Source organism: Populus trichocarpa, chromosome 7 (assembly GCF_000002775.5).
Source record: "Populus trichocarpa isolate Nisqually-1 chromosome 7, P.trichocarpa_v4.1, whole genome shotgun sequence".
NCBI classification, from domain to species: domain Eukaryota; kingdom Viridiplantae; phylum Streptophyta; class Magnoliopsida; order Malpighiales; family Salicaceae; genus Populus; species Populus trichocarpa.
Genome location: NC_037291.2, coordinates 2,084,396 through 2,103,001, shown reverse-complemented (window position 1 = coordinate 2,103,001; position 18,606 = coordinate 2,084,396). Strand labels below are relative to the sequence as shown.

The 18,606-nt window shown below is 34.8% G+C and overlaps 3 protein-coding genes across 7 annotated transcripts; all 3 read left to right on the top strand.

Moving 5' to 3' along the window:
* Window positions 1-74: 74 nt before the first annotated feature.
* LOC7473164 (F-box protein At5g49610) lies at window positions 75-2,260 on the top strand. Of its 2 annotated transcripts, none has more exons than XM_002310183.4 (2): window positions 75-228; window positions 936-2,260. In XM_002310183.4, the coding sequence occupies exon 2, from the start codon at window positions 941-943 to the stop codon at window positions 2,021-2,023; it is 1,083 nt and encodes a 360-aa protein (XP_002310219.1). In that variant the 5' UTR covers window positions 75-228; window positions 936-940; the 3' UTR covers window positions 2,024-2,260. The 2 variants fall into 2 exon arrangements, with proteins under 2 accessions (XP_002310219.1, XP_024460642.1); XM_024604874.2 differs by lacking the exon at window positions 75-228 and adding an exon at window positions 256-467.
* Window positions 2,261-7,830: 5,570 nt separating this feature from the next.
* Window positions 7,831-11,739, top strand: LOC7473165 (F-box protein At5g49610). Its single transcript, XM_052454687.1, has 3 exons — window positions 7,831-7,846; window positions 9,363-9,452; window positions 10,278-11,739. Exons 2-3 carry the CDS (start codon window positions 9,366-9,368, stop codon window positions 11,406-11,408), a joined length of 1,218 nt encoding a protein of 405 aa, XP_052310647.1. The 5' UTR covers window positions 7,831-7,846; window positions 9,363-9,365; the 3' UTR covers window positions 11,409-11,739.
* A 336-nt stretch (window positions 11,740-12,075) lies between these two features.
* On the top strand, window positions 12,076-17,496 carry LOC18101212 (proline-rich receptor-like protein kinase PERK4). Of its 4 annotated transcripts, none has more exons than XM_052454685.1 (10): window positions 12,076-12,149; window positions 12,209-12,527; window positions 12,972-13,669; window positions 14,804-15,343; window positions 15,646-15,732; window positions 15,816-15,886; window positions 16,031-16,107; window positions 16,273-16,417; window positions 16,557-16,718; window positions 16,807-17,496. In XM_052454685.1, exons 3-10 carry the CDS (start codon window positions 13,084-13,086, stop codon window positions 17,056-17,058), a joined length of 1,920 nt encoding a protein of 639 aa, XP_052310645.1. In that variant the 5' UTR covers window positions 12,076-12,149; window positions 12,209-12,527; window positions 12,972-13,083; the 3' UTR covers window positions 17,059-17,496. The 4 variants fall into 4 exon arrangements, with proteins under 4 accessions (XP_052310645.1, XP_052310646.1, XP_024461208.1 ...); XM_052454686.1 differs by lacking the exon at window positions 12,076-12,149 and having other exon boundaries at window positions 12,455-12,592; window positions 12,972-13,417; window positions 13,460-13,669; XM_024605440.2 differs by lacking the exon at window positions 12,076-12,149 and having other exon boundaries at window positions 12,455-12,592.
* The last annotated feature ends 1,110 nt before the right edge of the window (window positions 17,497-18,606 follow it).

The following is an 18,606-nucleotide window of genomic DNA, read 5'->3' as shown; positions in this document are numbered from 1 at the left end:
AAAAAGAAAAAAGAAAAAGAAGTGTCTTTTCCAACTCCATTACTGGCTCCTAAACCAAATCAAGAACAGTGCTATTCCTGCTGCAGAATACCAAACAATAACTACCCAAACACACTAAAAAAACACCAACAACTTCCAAGGAAAGCTGTAGTCTTTTTCAAACCTTTTTTATAGCCCCCAACAAAAAATTAAAAACCCTCTAACAAGTTTCTACGCTCTGTAACACTGGTAACGATTTCTCTCTGCACTACTGCACTGAATCATAATTAATCATTCTCAACACTCTTAAACTACTTTTATGATCATTTATTAATTAGACAAATCATGATTGCGCTTATTAGTTTTGTGTGTTTTTCTCTCTCGCATAATATCTGTTTGGTTGCTGAGAATGTGGAGAGAGAAAATTGAAGATTTCGAGGTTTTTTTTGTTAAGAAATGTTGGTGACAAAACAGAGCCTTTTAAAGTAGCAAGCATCGCGATTGTGTTGGATTTTCTAGTCTTTTCTTTGCTGGGTTTTTGATTTAGTGGATTTTTCTCGCTTTATGGTTAATGGGGTTTGCTTTAATATTTTAGAGTAAATTGAAATTCTTTGTTATTGCTATTTTCGATTGCTGGTGGGTTTTTTAGCTTTGACTTTTGAGTGATATTTTTTTTTTTGGTGAACTATGAATAAAAGGCTAGGGTTACATTGTCAGGATTTTGCAATTGAGATGTAAATGTGTTTTGAAATTTGACCTGAAACCGTATTTTTTTGTCATTCTGAATGGAATGGTTGGGTGAACTTGAGTAACCTCTAGTTGATCATAAATTTACGGAAGCCAATTTGAATTGTGTGTGCGCTCCTACGTGCCCATGACGGATTTGTTATGTGTGTGTTTGATAAAATTTGAGGTTTTGTATGGTTCATTAAGTGGATTAAAATTTCTGTTTGCAGGTAAAATGGATCGAGGAAAGAAATCAAGTAAGCTCCTTGCAAACAAGAATAGCAAGAACCACATGGATTTACAAGATATTATCAGGGAGAGTGCCCTTCCTTTCCTTCCGGCCAAATCTCTTCATCGATGCACTGGTGTCTGTCGAGAGTGGAAGCTTCAGATCTCGACTCCTTTCTTTGCCCACAACCAGTCATATTCTTTCCGTGATGTATCGGGCTTCTTTTGTCAATCCCCATCAGGCACACCGTCATTTGTTTCCCTCAATCGAATGGCCTATGGTGTTCCAGACCCTTCTTTGAAGTTTTTGCCTGAACCAGTTGATATCAGGTGTTCTTCCAATGGACTACTCTGTTGCCAGGGTCGCACTGGATATCAGGCATACTACATCTGCAATCCTGTTACCCAAAAATGGAAGAAACTCCCAGAACCTACTGCTAATCATGGGACTGATCCTGCTGTTGTGCTAGTCTTTGAGCCATCACTACTGAACTTTGTTGCTGAATACAAGCTGGTTGTTGCTTTTGCATCTGATCTTGACGGATTTGAATTTGAGATCTATTCATCTACAGATGGATTTTGGAGAATTTCTGCTGAGATTTCTTTTGGCAAGATGAAACTCCTTCCGAGGACAGGTGTTCATGTCAATGGTGTTGTTTATTGGAGTTCTAGCATGGGTCGGATATTTTCTTTTGATCTCTCTTGTGAGCGATCAACATTCATCTATAACAATGGATGTAGTTCCTTAGGTGCGGTGAATGGGAAGCTTCATACTGCTTGTGTGCAAGGTTCGAAATTATCCGTAAATGAGCTGTCCAATGCATACGCAAACACGATGCAGATGAATAGCAGTACAAAAACATGGCAGGCGAAGCATGCTGTAACTCTAAACTTTCCAGTACCTGATCTGTATCCCCGTTCCTACGATAAAGAAACTGTGTTGTTTTTAGGTGGTGACATGGTGGTGATGCGGTTTGAGAAAAAACTTATTTCCTATAACATGAAGACTAAAGAATTCACAGAAGTCTTCACTGAAGAGGATACTTATTCCAGGATGGTTCCCTATGTGAATAGCCTTGTTGAGATATAGGTAGCCCCTCGTCTAAGTTGTATCGTCATTTCTAGTACTTTTTGGCCATAACTTTAAATCATGGTTTGGAACTTTGACTTGTTCTTTTCTTTTGGACATATTTGTGTGGGGTGCTAGTAATAGGTTTGTATTCTCCTGGTTTCTGTGTGGATTTGAAAATTCCGGGAACGATTTGATTGTCTTTTATCGTTTTCATAAATGAATAATTACATGAATATTACTGTTCGACTTCCAGAAGTGGCTTTTCTGGTGATTGGAATAAGGAAGAAACCAAACTGCACCATGACATCTTAAAATTCTTGATATTGCTTGGCACTTGCATTTGGATCCTTAGACTTGGAGCCCGTAGGGAGCGGTTGGGTTGCGTTTGCTGTTAGGTATAAAAATACCTAAAAATGCGGGTACTGTTAGGTATAAAAATGCGGCCACCAAACACACGGGCTGTTTGAGAGTGTAATTGCTATTATTTTTCAAAAAAAATTTCAAACAGCAGCACATTAAAATAATTTGAAAACATTAAAAAATAAATATAAATTTAAAGTAAAGAAAAAAATAAAAAATTTAAATTTTTTTAAAATGTTTTAATACAAAAACAAATAAGATAGTTAAGGATTTTGCCTTTCAAGTTCCAAGGGTGCTTGTTAATAAACATTTATTATGCTACTTAGCATTGAATACACTTCGCGGATAATTTCAATTTCAATGAGTGTTTGTTCGTTTACATGGTAAGCTTTTACAATATTCCCACATAAAATACATTTGACATTTAAAAAAAAAAAACTTATAAGGCTTACTAAAAAAACTAAATCTCATCAGTGAGAAACATTGTAACCTGTGTCTGATTTCATTGTGGACTCTCAACCTTAAAAATTCATTGTCTTCTCGCTCGTTTCCTCACCAGTTTGGCTGAACAAGCAGGGTCTGTGAAGCTCAGGTTTGATGACCTTTTTTCCCACTTGCATTGTAGTCTTCTAGGCGCGCCGTCCTCTTATAGAAGTGGCTTTGGTGCATCAAAGCTGGTGAGGAGGATTTGTTGATGTTTGCTGTTCGTGGCTCGGCTCTTCTTTTATTTCAGGCTCATCTGCTGCCTCCAGACTTTTTTCACTTGGGGCATGGCCCTTTTGTTAGATGGGTGAGTGGGCATGTCATCACAGTGCACACTCGCTAGACATGTCCTTTCTCTTCTCTTTAGCGTTTTGGAGGCTGGGTGTTTCTGTCATGGGTTCCATTGGAAGGGTTGCGGATTTTGATTGTGGCGTGAAAGTACTATAGTTTTCAGATCCGGCTGCCGTAGCTGGCTCAATCCAAGTACCGTGTCACCAGGTTTTGACCAGGTTATCGGGTCGCTCAGGTTAATTTTTTTTAAATCAAAATGACATTGTTTTAATAAAAAAAAAAACTTAACAGGTTGCAACCGAGTTTTTGATCTGGTCTTACCGGGTCAACCGGATCACACCAGGTTTTTCCTTCCTTTATTTTTTCTTCCACCCGGTCCCGGGTCGACCTACCGGGCCAGGCCGAGTTTCAAAACTATGCATGAAAAATTCGGTTGGTAAATGTTAGCTTTTCAATTCACTTTCTTTTATTTTTCTTGTTGTTGTTCTGATAGGAATAGACTACAATTGTGTTTGCCTCCTCTCTAGTTAATATCTAATATCTAGATTATTCGCATGCAGGTTGGATAATTTTTTCTTAGCGTGAAAAAATATTTAGATATTGTTGATGTTTTTCTAGTAAAAAAAAATTAAATCATATGAGGGTTGACTTAAGATAACCTGGTCGACTTGACAAATCTAAAAATAACTCAAATGACGGGTAAAAATATGGTTTGATTAAAAAGAATTCAAGACGACATCATTTTAAAAAAAATATTGAGATAATAACATGTTGCATCGACCATGGTTAATCTTCTAAATCTCTGACTCAGGTCATAAGACCATGATAACCTCATAAAAAACAAATCAAAATAAATTTGAAGCTCAATTATCAATTAACCCAATATTGAAAGATAAAATTGTTTTAAAAAAAATCCATTAAGAAAAGAACAAAAAAAGATCCAAATCAACTCGGGTTATGAGACCAAGATAACCCTATAAGAAAACAAATCAAAACAAATTATGAAGTCTAATTCTCAATAAATTCAATGTTGAAAGATCAAATTGAAAAAAAATAATAGTGAAAAAAAGACAAAAAAAAAGTCAATCGAGCTAACCTGCTAAGCCCGCAACCCGAGTAATTAGACTAGGGTAATCATATAGAAAGTAAATCAAAAGAAATCATGAAGTACAATTTCCAATAAATAAAATATTGAAGGATTAAATTAAAAAAAAACATAGATTAAAAAAACTAAAGAAAAAAAAAACACTATTACAATTAATAGTATTTTGTGATATGATGCATAGTAAAACAACCATCTCTTTTAATTTTTGTTAATAATTATAATTAGATATGGTTAAACAACAAAAAAAAATAACAAGTTTGAAGGACAATTATTATAAAAAACAATTAAGCCCCCTCATTGTTTTACTATAGATCATGAGGAGAAGCATTGTTCATTCAAATAATGCTTTTTTTTTTTGTTCCTAGGAATTTTTACACTTTGATCTCTGAATTTTTTTATGTTTTAATTTGATTTTTCAAAATTTCTTTGATTTGCGATTGGTTTTTAATTGTTTTTTATGTTTCTGTATAGAGATCTTAAAGTGTCAAAGAAATGTTATGTCACTCGATTAATTCTTGGCTTTGCAAAAAAAAAAAAAATTCAATTTAATTGATTTAAAATAATTTAAAGTTTTAAAAAATATCCAATCTTTTTTTCCCCTAACATTAGGGACTGATTTTCACATTAAGAGGAAGTTCATGTACCTTGTTTTGCAAAATACATTGTATTGCAAAATAGAATAAAATTTTTCTAATTAAAAAAAATAAGTGTTAAGAGACCAAAATAGATCATAGGCAAGGACTTGGTTCTTCTTTTTCTTGTTGCTTTTTTATTGGATTTTTTTTTTAATTTTTGCCCAACAACATTGGGTTGTTTAAGATTTGAGCTTCGTTAGTTTATTCAATTTATTTTTTATGAGATTATCTCGGTCTTATGACCAAGTCATGTATTTAGCAAGCTGACTCAAGTGGACTCGAGTTGGTTTTTTTATCCTTTTTATTTATTTTAATTTTGTTCTTCAACATTTTATTCGCTATGAATTGAGATTTGAGATTTTTTTCATATTGTTTTCTACGGAGTTATCACGTTCTTATTTAATTTTTGTTTTGTCATCAAATATTGGAAAAATATATTTTTATAATATTAGCAAACATTCATTTTTTGAGTTGATCATTGTATATATATTTTTAGTTTGGTTTATTTACTATAGTTGCTTTTTTAATTATATTATTAAATTATTCATGCTTATTGAGTTAATTTGAGTCAATGACCCGAGTCTTGAGATTTTCTTGCTTCTTAAAACATGCCAACATTGCCTCAACATTTCTTTTATGTTGAAAAAAAATTACCCAGTCCGATTCGCAGCACACCAATATAGTCATTACTAATTTTTAAATAACTTAATTCTCAAATCTAAGTATACTTTTTATTTTCAAATTAGTATACTCTTGCTCAAAATGTTTCTTAAATTGCATTTAGTTAATGTTATATGATAAAAGATACAAATACATAAGACACAAAAACATGTTTAATAATAAAGACGGAGATAAAAACAAAATAAATCTTCTCTAAAATATTTTTGGAATGAATAAAGTATAAAAAGACATTTCTTCTATATCTCATAATTCTCATTGTCTCCATCATTTTTATCCGGATATAGTAATGAAATGCAATTTAAATATGAATACATGAGTGGTTGAGATGCGAAGAGAATGACGAAGAGGAACCTTTAATTAGTTAAATGTGTTTCAGATTTGTTTACCTTCAACATGCCATATTTCTGGCTTCCAGCACATAATTTTTGGTGATCAAAATTCGTATCACACCAGTTTATTGTCTAGTGCCCTGCTGCGGGCTGAATTATTTTTATAAAAAAAATATAAAAATTAATGGTAAGAGTACAGGGATCTTTTGGTAATGCTATTAAACTCGGACAAATTGGTAAATTTTAAAAGAATTTTACTTGGTTTTTTGCCTAGCACAAGTTTCTAATTAAACCATATAAGAACTAACCAGTGTGAATAGGCTCATTTAATGGGTTAAAATGAAATCCAAATGACTTGGAAAATGCATGGATCAACTTATAAAAATATAAAGAAGAATTTTTTTAAAAAAATATTGAGACGATGATATATTGGATGACCTCGGTCACACACGACTCAATTCATGAACTTAGCAGGGTTTGATAACTTTTTTAAAAAATGTTTTTTATTTAATTATATGATAAAAATTAGATGCTTGCAATTTTGAGCATCAATCCTAAAATAGATGTTTGTTCAAGCCCGTGATAACCCTAAACAAAGCAGGAAAAAAAAATCATTTATAAAGTCTATTTCCCAACAAATTTAATATAAAAATATATAATATTTTTTTATTATTATCAATATTAAATAAAAGACTAAATTGACCCTAAGATGATGATTAAGCCCATGAAAGTCAAGCTTTAAAAGTGATTTTTGTTTTTTTTTTTAAAACTTAGACCCAAGTTTAGTGTTGTTTTGCATTTTTGGTTATTATAGCAACTTAACTTTGAAAAAAAAAAAGTGAAATACCCAAAAAAAACCCATAGACCATAGTTAAATGATTATTTGCTTTTAAGAGTAACAAAGGCATTTTATTGTGTAGAAGAATAATGAAAAGACAAAGATATTTGCTTAATAATTCAAGAATGACAAATGAACTAAAAGAAAAGACCATTTTACTCCTAAAAAGCTAGTATATTGAGAGGTTTTTCAAGAGTAAAATTGTCAATTCATTATTACAATCTACAATAATTAAAGGCATATACATTCGATGATATTTTTAAAAATGTTTTAGCTTTCTATTTAATTTTCCATGTCCAAGAGCCTCCATGTGAGTTTTTTTTTTTTTTTTGAAAAGAACAACTCAATAATGTATTTCGACATTTCTTTTGACTGCAAAATGAAAGAAGTCTTGGGCTATGCATGCCTATTATAACAAATAAAATGATACAATAATAAGTTCATCTGAAAAGAATATTTATGAATGTGGTAGTGATTATTTTTTAAAATATTTTTTATTTTGAAATATATTAAAATAATATTTTTTTTATTTAAAAAAATTATTTCTAATACCACCATATCAAAATAATTTTTCAATTTAAACCATCAACCATTTAAAAAAAGTTGTAAAAGCAACCATATTCATGCTCTCTAGTTAGTTAAACCCCTTAACTATAATAGCACATGCAATATTGTTGCCCCTCGAAACTTATTTTAGCTTTGTAAACAATCACATATTCCCCACACCATAGCCTGACGTGGCATGATCTCGAGGCCGAAGCCACGTTGACCTATGTGCCTATCGCCATCCAAATTCGCCGAAGCCACGCTAGAAAACTTGTAGCTCAAGGTACGACCTCGACCTCCAGAGCTTGACTCGAGTCAATCAAAAGATTCCACGTGTCTATTGGACTCTTTCCCCTCGATAAACCCTCAAATACCACGTAATTTCTCTGCAAACTCCAGGCAACTTCCAGTTTTCCTTTCCAGAGACACTCCCTTCCCGCTCTCTCTCTCACACAAATAAAAATCAATCGAGCAATCAAATTCGCCATTTTTAAGGTTTTGAAAGGTAAAAACTATCCTTCTCTCTTTGTTATTTCCACAATTATATTAACTCGATTCATCTTTGCTTCCAAGGTCAACTCTTCTCTGTTTTGTGATTTTTTTAGTGATTTTTCGTGAATTTTGTTTTAGATTTTGTGTGTGGTTTTTTTAGTGTTTCAAAGAAATCATGTTATTTTTTTTTTATTTTTTTTTTACTATTTTACACTAACTATTTTCTGGTTCTCGTTTTCTATAGTGATCTTGTTTTTGATTGGTGTACAATTTGAAAAAAATGCGATTCTCTTTTTCCATTTTGTGTGTGGTTTCGTGTTAGGGTTTTGAAAGAAATCGATTTCTGTTTTCTTTTATTGAGATTCTAGTTTGTGTGCGACTTCTTTCTTGTTCTAGATGCTCTGTTTCTTTTTTTTTTTTTCCTCGTAAAACGTTACTTTTTCTTTCGTATTTTTGGTTTGTGATCAGTTCGACTCTTTTGTTTATGATTATTTTTTCATTGGTGTGTAATGTGAAAGTGTGATACACACACATTAAGGGTTTAATCAATACTGTTCTTTTGGGTTTCAAAGACTTTGTAATACTACTTTACTTGGTAAGTTCTGTTCTTTGGCGTTTTACTTGCTCTGTTCTTTTCTTATTTTATCTTTCCTTTGCAGATTTTTTGCTTTTATGGGTTTTCTTTTTAGAGTTTTAGGGTTTTTATGGTGGGTTTTGTTTCTTGATTTTTTGTTTTTTGTATGTTATTATCTGTTTGGATTCTGGGAAAGAAATGAAAACAGGTGAACGGGAAAGAAATGACAAAAAATGAAATTTGTGTCTGTAAAGTGATTAGTTGAACAATGAAAGGAATCTCGGGATTCAAGAAAGCAAATGTGATAATTCGTAGGAGTTTCTTGATATGATTTGTGAATGTATGTGAAGTTATTTTTCACTTTTTTGACTGATTTTGTTTCCTTGATAGTACTTCAAGATGATAAATTCATTTTCTCCTTATTTTAATTTTCTTAGTTGTGATGAAAGGCAATAAATTGGAGTTATGTCGGCTGCCTCTCCGTCACCTTTCTATTCTATATTAAGAAACAAAAATCAAGAATCCCTGATCAACTGTGATGATCTTATTTTCTTTCAATTATTTTTCATTTTTTAAACGGGTCACGGAAAAGGTGTTTAAAGCGTTCATTAGCAAATGATGGTAACAGAAAAGAATATTGGATAATTAAATTTGCAATGATTTGCTAAACTCTTATTTGGGATTTTAAATTTAAGGCATGCTAATAGAAGTTCTTCTGAAGTGCATCACTGTTTCCATTTTCAGTTATTGGATGAGAAGTTTGAAGATTTTTTAAAATTTTGCTGTTTTTTGATATGCTCAACTCAGAAGGAAGTTTTGGAATTCGTAAGCAAGTTATTGATGATGTTTAACTCAAGGTCTGGCTGTGATGAGAAAAAACACGAAAACCTATGAAATTAGACCCTCTTTGTATTGAAGAATGAAAAGTTCTTATATTTTTGGTATCGTTTATATTTATGAATGTATATGTTATTTGTTTCTTCCGTTTTGGTAGAACTGATTGGCTGCTTCATTTGATCATAGATAATGGCTGATTTGGAGGAATACCAAATGGAAGAAATTGATGATGACCCCATCCATGTCATGTTAGAAGATGAGGGCACACGTGACATGGTATGTTCCGTTGAGCTTATTATTAGATGTAATGTTAATGTCTTGATGACAATTGCGTGGTTTCTGTTTTGTCACTTTTCTATTGGTTTCTGTTTTCTTAAGAAAGTTAACACTGCCTTGGCTAGAAGGTGGAGATAAAAAAGGCCTTTAAACTAGTTTGGAGACATAGTTAGAAACAGTGTAGCTTACTTCAGACTCAAGTATTTCGGGCTCAGTATCTATTTGAAATAGTGCATTGTCATTGTCATGACCCTCGATTTGAGGGATGGTGATAGCATTCCTTTTTCTTTTCTTTTCTTTTTTCTTTTTTTTTTGTCAGAAGTAATTGGACATGTGATCAGTTTACTAATTTTTATATAAATCTCTGAAATGCATGTGGGGCAATGTAATCTTTCATGTGATGTAAAACCTTGCTTCCCTTTCCATGTTAGATTTAGATAGTATTTGTTAATGTGATAGTGGATTGCTTTTTTCAATGTTTTTTGTTTGAAAATAAATTAATTTTTTTTTTATTTTTTTTTAATATTAGCATCAAAACGATTTAAAAACATAAAAAAATTAATTTAAAAAAAAAATTGAAAAGCAAGGTAACACCTCAATAACAATCAGACTCTTATATGATTACATAATACATTACTTGAGCCTTGTGGTCCCTCCTGATCCTGACACGTGTCTCTTCATTTATGCTTAATTGTTACAAAAAAAAAAGGCTTTCTTTTGTATATTGCTTGTCGTTTTGGTGGTTTTATGGAGACTAGATATTAATTCAGCTTTTCCATCTTCATTCGCAAATCCTTTCATAACTGTTCTTTTCTTTGTTTGCAGATTCCAACTTATTCATACAAGTCCAGTTCTTACAAGAGTTCAGCAAGCTGTGCTAAATTTCCTGGTCACGTAAAGCAGGAGGACATAAAAATTGAAGATGTTGTTAGGCAGTATGCTCTTTGTTTCCTTCCAGCCAAGTCAATATGCAGGTTCAAGACTGTTTCTAAAGAGTGGCTTAAGTGGATAGACAGTCCTTTTTTTTCCCACAAGCAGACCAACCACTTCAAGCATGTTTCTGGTCTTTTCTGTCAGTTTCCTGGCGAGAGTCCCTCCTTCATATCATTCAATCCAGTTGCTTATGGCGTTTCTAGCCCCACTCTCCGTTTCTTGCCTGAATCTATTGATGTCCGAACCTCTTGCAATGGATTACTTGGCTGCCAAAGCCGCCTTGGAGATAATGCTTACTACATTTGCAACCCCGTGACTAAGGAATGGAGGGTGGTTCCAAAGCCAACTTTATATCATGGACCTGAAACAGCCATAGCACTTGCCTTTGAACCTGATGCACTCAAATTTGGAGCGCAATATGAGCTTGTCTGTGCAGTCACTCTACCAGATAGGGCAGCTCTTCTGTTTGAAATATACTCTTCAAGGACAAACTCTTGGAGAGTATGCACAGCTATGTGCTTGGAGCTGGATGCTCTGCCTCTTAATGGCGATGGTTTCTACATCAGAGGATTTGTCTTTTGGGAAACCCAATCAGGTGCAGTTCTGGGTTTCGATTGTAAGGAGGAAGAGTATGGAATTCTCAGTCTCCCACCTAGCAGCAACCCGACAGGTGCTTTGACAGAGTTGCGGGGGGAGTTGTGCTACCTTCTGCCTCACAAAGAAGATGACGCATGGTCAATTGAGGTCTACGGAAATATGGACATGAGCCTGAGGCGTGTAATTCCTCTTCATTCTGAGGTTTTGGGTCATCTTGTAGATGGACAGTGCCGGGCTTTGGCATTTGTGAATGATGACACAATGATCATTGCTCTTGGGATGAAAGTGATTGCTTATCATGTAAGAGCACATAAGATGGAGCGGGTAAGTGATGCCAGGACTGATGGTTTTGTGAAGTATTTGCCATACGTGAACAGCCTTGCACCCGTGGGCCCTTTCATGCGCGACACAGCTTTGTATCCGTGAGATTTCCACAAAGACTCTCTGAACCTGGATTGCTGATTCCAGGATGGATGTCTCAGGACTATCGACTATTAATATTCTTTCTGTTTTTGTGAATTATCAGACATGACTTCTGCTCAAACCGAGAATACGGTGGAAGCTAAACATAGAATTTCCTTTTGAATTCCAATTCTTCCGTGGGATATTTTGACCTTGTGCTGGAGCTTTTAAAGCATGATTGAATGATGCAAATGATTTTCTTTTTTGATCTGCTGTCACTGTTGTGAAGGGTTAAACTTGTGAATTCAAGCTAGTTATGATGGAATTTCATAAATGCTATCACCTTCCATTTTCATACGCGTTCTGTTATGGTTACTGATTGCCTTATTCTTTGATGATGCCCTTTCGCAAATCGTTGAGTTTTGTTATTTGATAGAAAAAGAACGAATGCAAAAAGAAAGGTGTAACCATATGTTTGTTTCTAGGGAAAGAAAGCTAAGAGATTTTCCTGACGGAAGTTCAGCGATTATCCTGAAATTGTTTTCTGAAGTTCCTGTGGGCTTCAAAGTTGAAAGATTGGTTCGTTGTCTTTACATCTACCTTTTCTAATCATGTAATGCATTTGTACCTTTTTTTTGTAACTACAAAGCAGCAGCAGCATCGGCTAGAGTTTTATCGAACGCACCTCAATACTAGTACTTCGTATCTCGCATCGACTGCTAATTCAATGCTTGGCTTCCTATAGATTTAATAAACGATGACAGGGTATGAAGCAAATTCCTATATATCTTCGGGGAAAATCATGGCCGGAATAATCTCACAAGTCATATAGCAACTACAATTCCAAAGGCTCCCATGAAAAGTAGCTGCCTACAGGATATCGTGCTTTGCTGATTTTGCTAGAATGAGTTTTCACCAAATGCGTGCCTTGTTATTCTTTGACTTCATTTATTTTTTATTTTATAATTAATCATGCTTCTGCTTGGATCAACTGTAGCTTATCAAAATGTTTTGTCTCCGACGTTGTGCTTCTTACAAGTGTGAAGACAAGCATCAATCAAGAAATGGTAAAAAAAAAAAAAAAGGTGGCAGAGACAGTAGGGGAGAGAGAGAGAGAAGTCCACCTTTGTAGGAGGTTTACAGGTATCTACCATGCAACCCCTTTTCCTTCTCTTTTCTTTGAGATCCTACCCATCTTCTTCATTCAGGTAATTTTTTTTCCAGTTTGTAATATCATTCTCCATTCACTGGAATTGCAAAGTTTGCGACAAAAAAAAAAAAAACACATCATGAAATTACAGGGGGGTCAATAGAAGGAAATGTTAGAAATTAAATGCCATAATTCCATAAGATCTGATCATAGGAAATGAGAAATAGTGAGGCCTCTAAATTGGAGTCGTTTTGAAGACATGAAGGTGCATGCTTGAAGGAGAAAATTTATGATCATGCTTTGTCGGAGCAGCCTAATAATACCATACTACAAAAAATAAACATCCTTGTTCTGTTTTGTTGTAGTTCTTATGTTAGAATATATGTTTTGATTCATCATCTCTTGATTGCTTCTGATCCTGTCATTAATATTTTCAGGGATCCTAAAATCTTGAGACGAGCAGTCTGGGGGATTCGTGGAGTTTCCGGCGTGTAACGCTAAATAACCTTTTGGCCGGAAGTTCTTCATGAGATAAAGAAAAAAAGAAGAATGTCTTCAACCCCTGATGCTCCCTCGCCAGATTCTGGCTCCCCCCCTCCTCCACCAGCGTCACCACCACCTGAGAATTCAACATCTGCACCCCCACCTCAATCGGATACTCCACCACCAGATACATCATCTCCTCCTCCACCATCTCCACCACCTCCACCAGCGTCACCACCACCTGAGAATTCAACATCTGCACCCCCACCTCAATCGGATACTCCACCACCAGATACATCATCTCCTCCTCCACCATCTCCACCACCTCCACCGCCAACTAGTGATTCTCGTTCTCCACCATCTCCACCCCCTCCTAAACACAGAGAAGATGCTTCGCCACCTCCTCCACCCCCTCCTAAACACAGAGAAGATGCTTCGCCACCTCCTCCACCAAGTTCAGAAAACTCACAACCAGCACCTCCAGATTCATCAAATAATGGTGGAGGACTTACTTCAGATCAGATTAAAATTGTAGTTGGCGTGGCAGTTGGTTTCGGTATATTCCTTATTGCCTTGATTTTCATCTGTGCATACTGTTCGCGCAAGAAGAAAAGAAAAAATAGGCATTATTATGGAGAAAATCCTCAAGGAGGTACATATGTTGTTTTACCAAACCTTATGTTTTTGTAAATCATTTTTATCACCATTGATTACTGTTAGGGAGTTGTCTGTGTTTGAGGAGATGTGTGGGCTCTCGCATCTGTGTCGGGTTTGTGTCTGCACTATGAGAGCTTACACATAAAACAAGACTCATCTCCAATCCAAAAACCTAGACTATTGGATCATGAATCCATCTTATATAAGATAAGCATCTCTTTTTTCTCATTCCTTTGTAGAAGTATTTAACACAACTCCCTCTCCTGTGGAGGTATCTAAACCTTCACATGTAAGCCAGACCCATTCGAACACAACTCCTTCTCTTGGAAGTATTTAACATTCCTAATATGATATCTAGAGCTTGGAGCTTAGCTCGTTTGCTCAATCATGGCGAAGTAAACAAAGCTACGAGAGTCTAACAACAATCGCCACTCATCCCAAGCCGAACCATCATCTTTGATACCAATTTGTCAAGGAGCTTATACACAAAGATGTTGAGTCATGAGCCAATCTTATATATAAAAGCACCTCTTTTTTCCGTTCATCTTTTAAGTATGAGATAATTACTTCTAATTTGTGCACCCAACAATTACATTATAACACTCTATCGATCATCATGGTTGGATTGCGTTATCTCAACTAATGTACAAATATCATGTTTTGTGATAGTATACCTTCTTTTCAAATACAAAATGTATAAGCCCTCCTTTTTATATAACTTAGAAATTAAGTAGATTTCAAATGGTTCATCCGATTTCAGAATGGTTCAAGCTATTTCTTTCCTTCAATCACTGTTTTGAGAGAAGGGAGTTGTATTGTAACTTCGTTAGTCTGATTTTATGTTCAGAAACTGGTTGTGCTAGAAAAGCTTCTTCTGTTGCTTCAATTCATTTTGAACTTGTTATAGATCACGTATAGCCCCTCCAATCTATTCATAAAAATGACGGAAAAGATGTCTTGATATCTCTGCTAAATAATTTTGAAGAGCGTTCAAGTAAATATCAGGTTGAATACTTATGAGATTATTGCTGAATCTTGTTTCTGTATCTGGCATCCCAGGTGATTCATTTTTTTTACAATTCCAAATCAATTAGATCCTTTATTGATAATGTTCTATTTTTACGCGCAGGGAGTGAACAATTTTCTTATAACTACAGCGCACAGCAATCAAACTGGCAAAATGGTCCCCCAAAAGAACATGTTGTGAAGCTATCCCAATCACCAGGTGCAATGGGGTCTCCCTGGCTTGCACAACCTCCAACTCCACCGATGGGGAACAGTGATGATATGAGCTCCATTAATTCTGGCCCATACCGCCCCCCCTTGCCGCCTCCGCCACCAAATATTGCTCTTGGTTTCAACAAAAGTACCTTCACATATGATGAACTAGCAGCAGCTACAGGTGGATTTGATCAAGCCAATTTATTAGGTCAAGGTGGGTTCGGTTATGTGCACAAAGGTGTGTTGCCTAATGGGAAGGAGATTGCAGTTAAGAGCTTAAAGGCAGGTACTGGACAGGGTGAACGAGAATTCCAGGCTGAAGTTGATATCATTAGTCGTGTCCATCATCGCCATCTTGTATCACTTGTTGGTTATTGTATTGCTGGAGGGCAAAGAATGTTGGTCTATGAGTTTGTTCCCAACAAGACCTTGGAACATCACCTTCATGGTAAGTTTCTGTTTCTGCTTCTGCTTCGTTTTCTAAGGCACCTCTCAATTGTAAAGTTTCTTGTTGAACGATAAAAGAAATGTTATGGTGCCTTAATTGTAGACTTTCTAAGATTACAGAGAAGTCTGTCCAATCTTAAGCCATCGATAGATCTAGATTTGTCAAAAGAATGCATACAGACAGTACTACGTCAAGCCTTCTAGCTTCAAGGCATCTTGACACGCACCAGCACCACCTCTTATATTATAAAATTTCAGCAAAAAAATCCAATTAGGATGATAACCTCAAACTGTCGGTTGCAGGAAAAGGTCTTCCAGTCATGGAGTGGCCGACTAGGCTCCGTATTGCATTAGGTTCTGCCAAAGGGCTTGCTTACCTTCATGAAGATTGTAAGAAATTCTACCCCCCCCCCCCCCAACACATGCACGCAGTGATCACATATTTATGTTACTTCATTGAAAAATATGTGCAGGCCATCCTCGGATTATCCACCGTGATATTAAAGCTGCTAATATTCTTATTGACAACAACTTCGAAGCCATGGTACCTTCTCTTGGTGGAACTAGATTTATAGTTTATCCTATACATACACACATATATGATACCGGCCCCCATAGCAGTAGATCCATCAAAACAATATTGCTGATGTTGACAAAGCTAATTGATCACGCTCCTTTGCCTATTCAGGTTGCTGATTTCGGATTGGCTAAGCTGTCTTCTGACAATTATACGCACGTATCTACCCGTGTCATGGGTACTTTCGGGTAAAGCTATGATAAGCCATTCTTTTGTTAGATAAGGGTGGACTTGAATCAATTTCAAAGCTCTTTCCATAGCATGGCAAAGTCTTAACCATCTACTTTCTTATTAAAAAATGATAAGCAGTTAGAAAAGGTTGCTGCTAATAAACTTCCTTGATGCTAATGCAGGTATTTGGCTCCTGAGTATGCAGCAAGCGGCAAGCTGACTGAGAAATCTGATGTTTTCTCGTATGGAGTCATGCTCTTGGAACTCATAACTGGGAAGAAACCTGTTGATCCTTCAAGTGCAATGGAAGATAGCTTGGTGGACTGGGTTTGTGGTTTCTCTATTTTTATCCAAGTTTGACTAAAATGCTTTTCAGAATAAACCTTTCAACAAAGTTTTTGAAATACTTGCCATCTTGTGTTCTTCTGTACAAGTAAATATAATTTTTTGTGCATGTAACGGACAGGCTCGACCACTTACGATTTCTGCTTTGGAGACTGGCAACTTCATTGAGTTGGTCGATCCAATGTTGGAGAGCAAGTACAACCATCAAGAGATGCAAAGAATGATAGCTTGTGCTGCCGCCAGCATTCGCCATTCTGCTAGAAAGCGCCCAAAAATGAGCCAGGTATCCAAAGAACCTCACTTCCACAAGTAAATTTCTAATAATTATCATGAGACGCTATTTGACATCTTGTAATTTTTCTGCAAAATAGATAGTACGTGCATTAGAAGGAGATGTATTACTGGATGTCTTAAATGAGGGCACAAGGAGTACTGGCCAGAGCCCGATGTTTTCCAGCTCGAACGGAAGCTCAGACTACGATACAAATTCGTATAATGCAGATATGAAAAGGTTCAGGCAGGTGGCGTTAGGTAGTCAGGGATTTGGGAGCAGTGAGCATGGAACATCAAGCAATGACTCCCGAGAAATGGACCCTTCAGGGATCCACAGGAATTATCAATGAAACAGCCAGTCTAATTACTAACCACAAAAATGGACAAAAAGCTTAAATGCCTAAAAGCCAATTTATGAGCCATTTTTGGTGGTCAAGAACAGACAACGATCGCAGACATACAAATATAAATGGTCATTATTTTTCTTTCAAGTGATTCTGTTGATTTGAAACTAGTTACTTGGTGTCTATTTCAAGGGTTAACTCTAGAGAGGAGAGACTAAGTATTTAGGTGGTACTAATGATTCTTGCTATCTATGTGAAAAATGTTGATGGCGCTCACCAAGAAACCCTAATTTTTTGACTAATTGAATTTGTTTCTCTCATCATATGTGGTATTGTAAGGGTGGCCATGCATGGATTTCATGTAATGGGGCGGACTCTAGCTTCTGTTGTGTGTGTGAGCTGTCTGTGTTATTGTTCTGCTATAAAAAGTACTGTGTTGTTAAATTCTTTGCCCTGCTTTTCCTCTTCCTCGTTTGTACATTCTGTAAAAAGGTTATGCGAAGGACCTTCTTTAAGTAAATTCTGTTTTCTCCTTTGATATTGTGCTAAATATTATGATAGTTCAGTTTCTGCTTCCCAGTCTGATAGTGGTATTGAAAATTGTACCTTTTTTAAGCTTCTATAAAATTATTGAATTTTAATTAACTATTTATGTTTATTTCTAAAACAGAGATAGATATAAAGAAGAAAGAAATCTTAACAATATTAACTTTAAATTCTTATAAATCTTAATATTTTTTTAATTCTTTCATAAACAATTTATTATTTAAAAAAATAACATAAGAAAAAACCATTACTTGTTACTTTCACCTTTTTTAAACTAAAAAATTTAAGATAAAAAACTGAAATTCTTAGTTTGATTCGGGAGGATCACGACAGCTACAAGAATTAGAAGAGAGATAATTCTCTTGCAACTTTTCTTTATATATCTAGGTTAATTAATTAGGTTGGATTTGGGCTGACTTGAGTTTAAATTTGAGCCAAAAATTTAGATCTTACACTAGTTTTAACATTAAATTTTTTCTAATTGAAATTGTAAATTAGAAAGATTGGTCTTTGATTTATTTTTATATTACTTGTTAGATTAAATTTAATTTAGAATTCAATTTTTAACACTCAAAATAGTTCAAATATTAGATTTTTTAATATTAAAAAATTGGAATCAATTCAAAAAATTCAAACATATTATAAATGATTTCACAAATCTTATCATGACTTGGATGGATAGGAGGATGAATATATTCCACTATTTTTGGGTAAAATAGTAAAGAAGGTTATGAGAGAAATTGTTTTTTCATCCTTAGCATGTATTTGTTCTAATCATAAAGAAATTAGTTTTTCATATGAAAAATAACTCAGAATTTCCCAACCTTTAAATTAATCATACCATAATTTTTCCACAAAGATAAATCATTTCAAATGAAATATTAATAGATAATTTTTTTTATGAAGTGTATAAATTAAATAACTTTGAAGACATTCCAAGTAAAAAACTTAAGGGATTTGTTTAGTGATTAAAATAGATTTTTTTTAAAATTAAATTTTTAGAACCAC

Coding starts and splice junctions, on each gene's coding strand:
- LOC7473164 (XM_002310183.4), top strand. CDS start 941: ATGGATCGAGGAAAGAAATCAAGTAAGCTCCTTGCAAACAAGAATAGC.
- LOC7473165 (XM_052454687.1), top strand. CDS start 9,366: ATGGCTGATTTGGAGGAATACCAAATGGAAGAAATTGATGATGACCCC. Junction 9,453..10,277: donor ATGAGGGCACACGTGACATG/GTATGTTCCGTT, acceptor CTTTGTTTGCAG/ATTCCAACTTATTCATACAA.
- LOC18101212 (XM_052454685.1), top strand. CDS start 13,084: ATGTCTTCAACCCCTGATGCTCCCTCGCCAGATTCTGGCTCCCCCCCT. Junction 15,733..15,815: donor TGCTTACCTTCATGAAGATT/GTAAGAAATTCT, acceptor AAATATGTGCAG/GCCATCCTCGGATTATCCAC. Junction 16,418..16,556: donor AAGATAGCTTGGTGGACTGG/GTTTGTGGTTTC, acceptor TGTAACGGACAG/GCTCGACCACTTACGATTTC.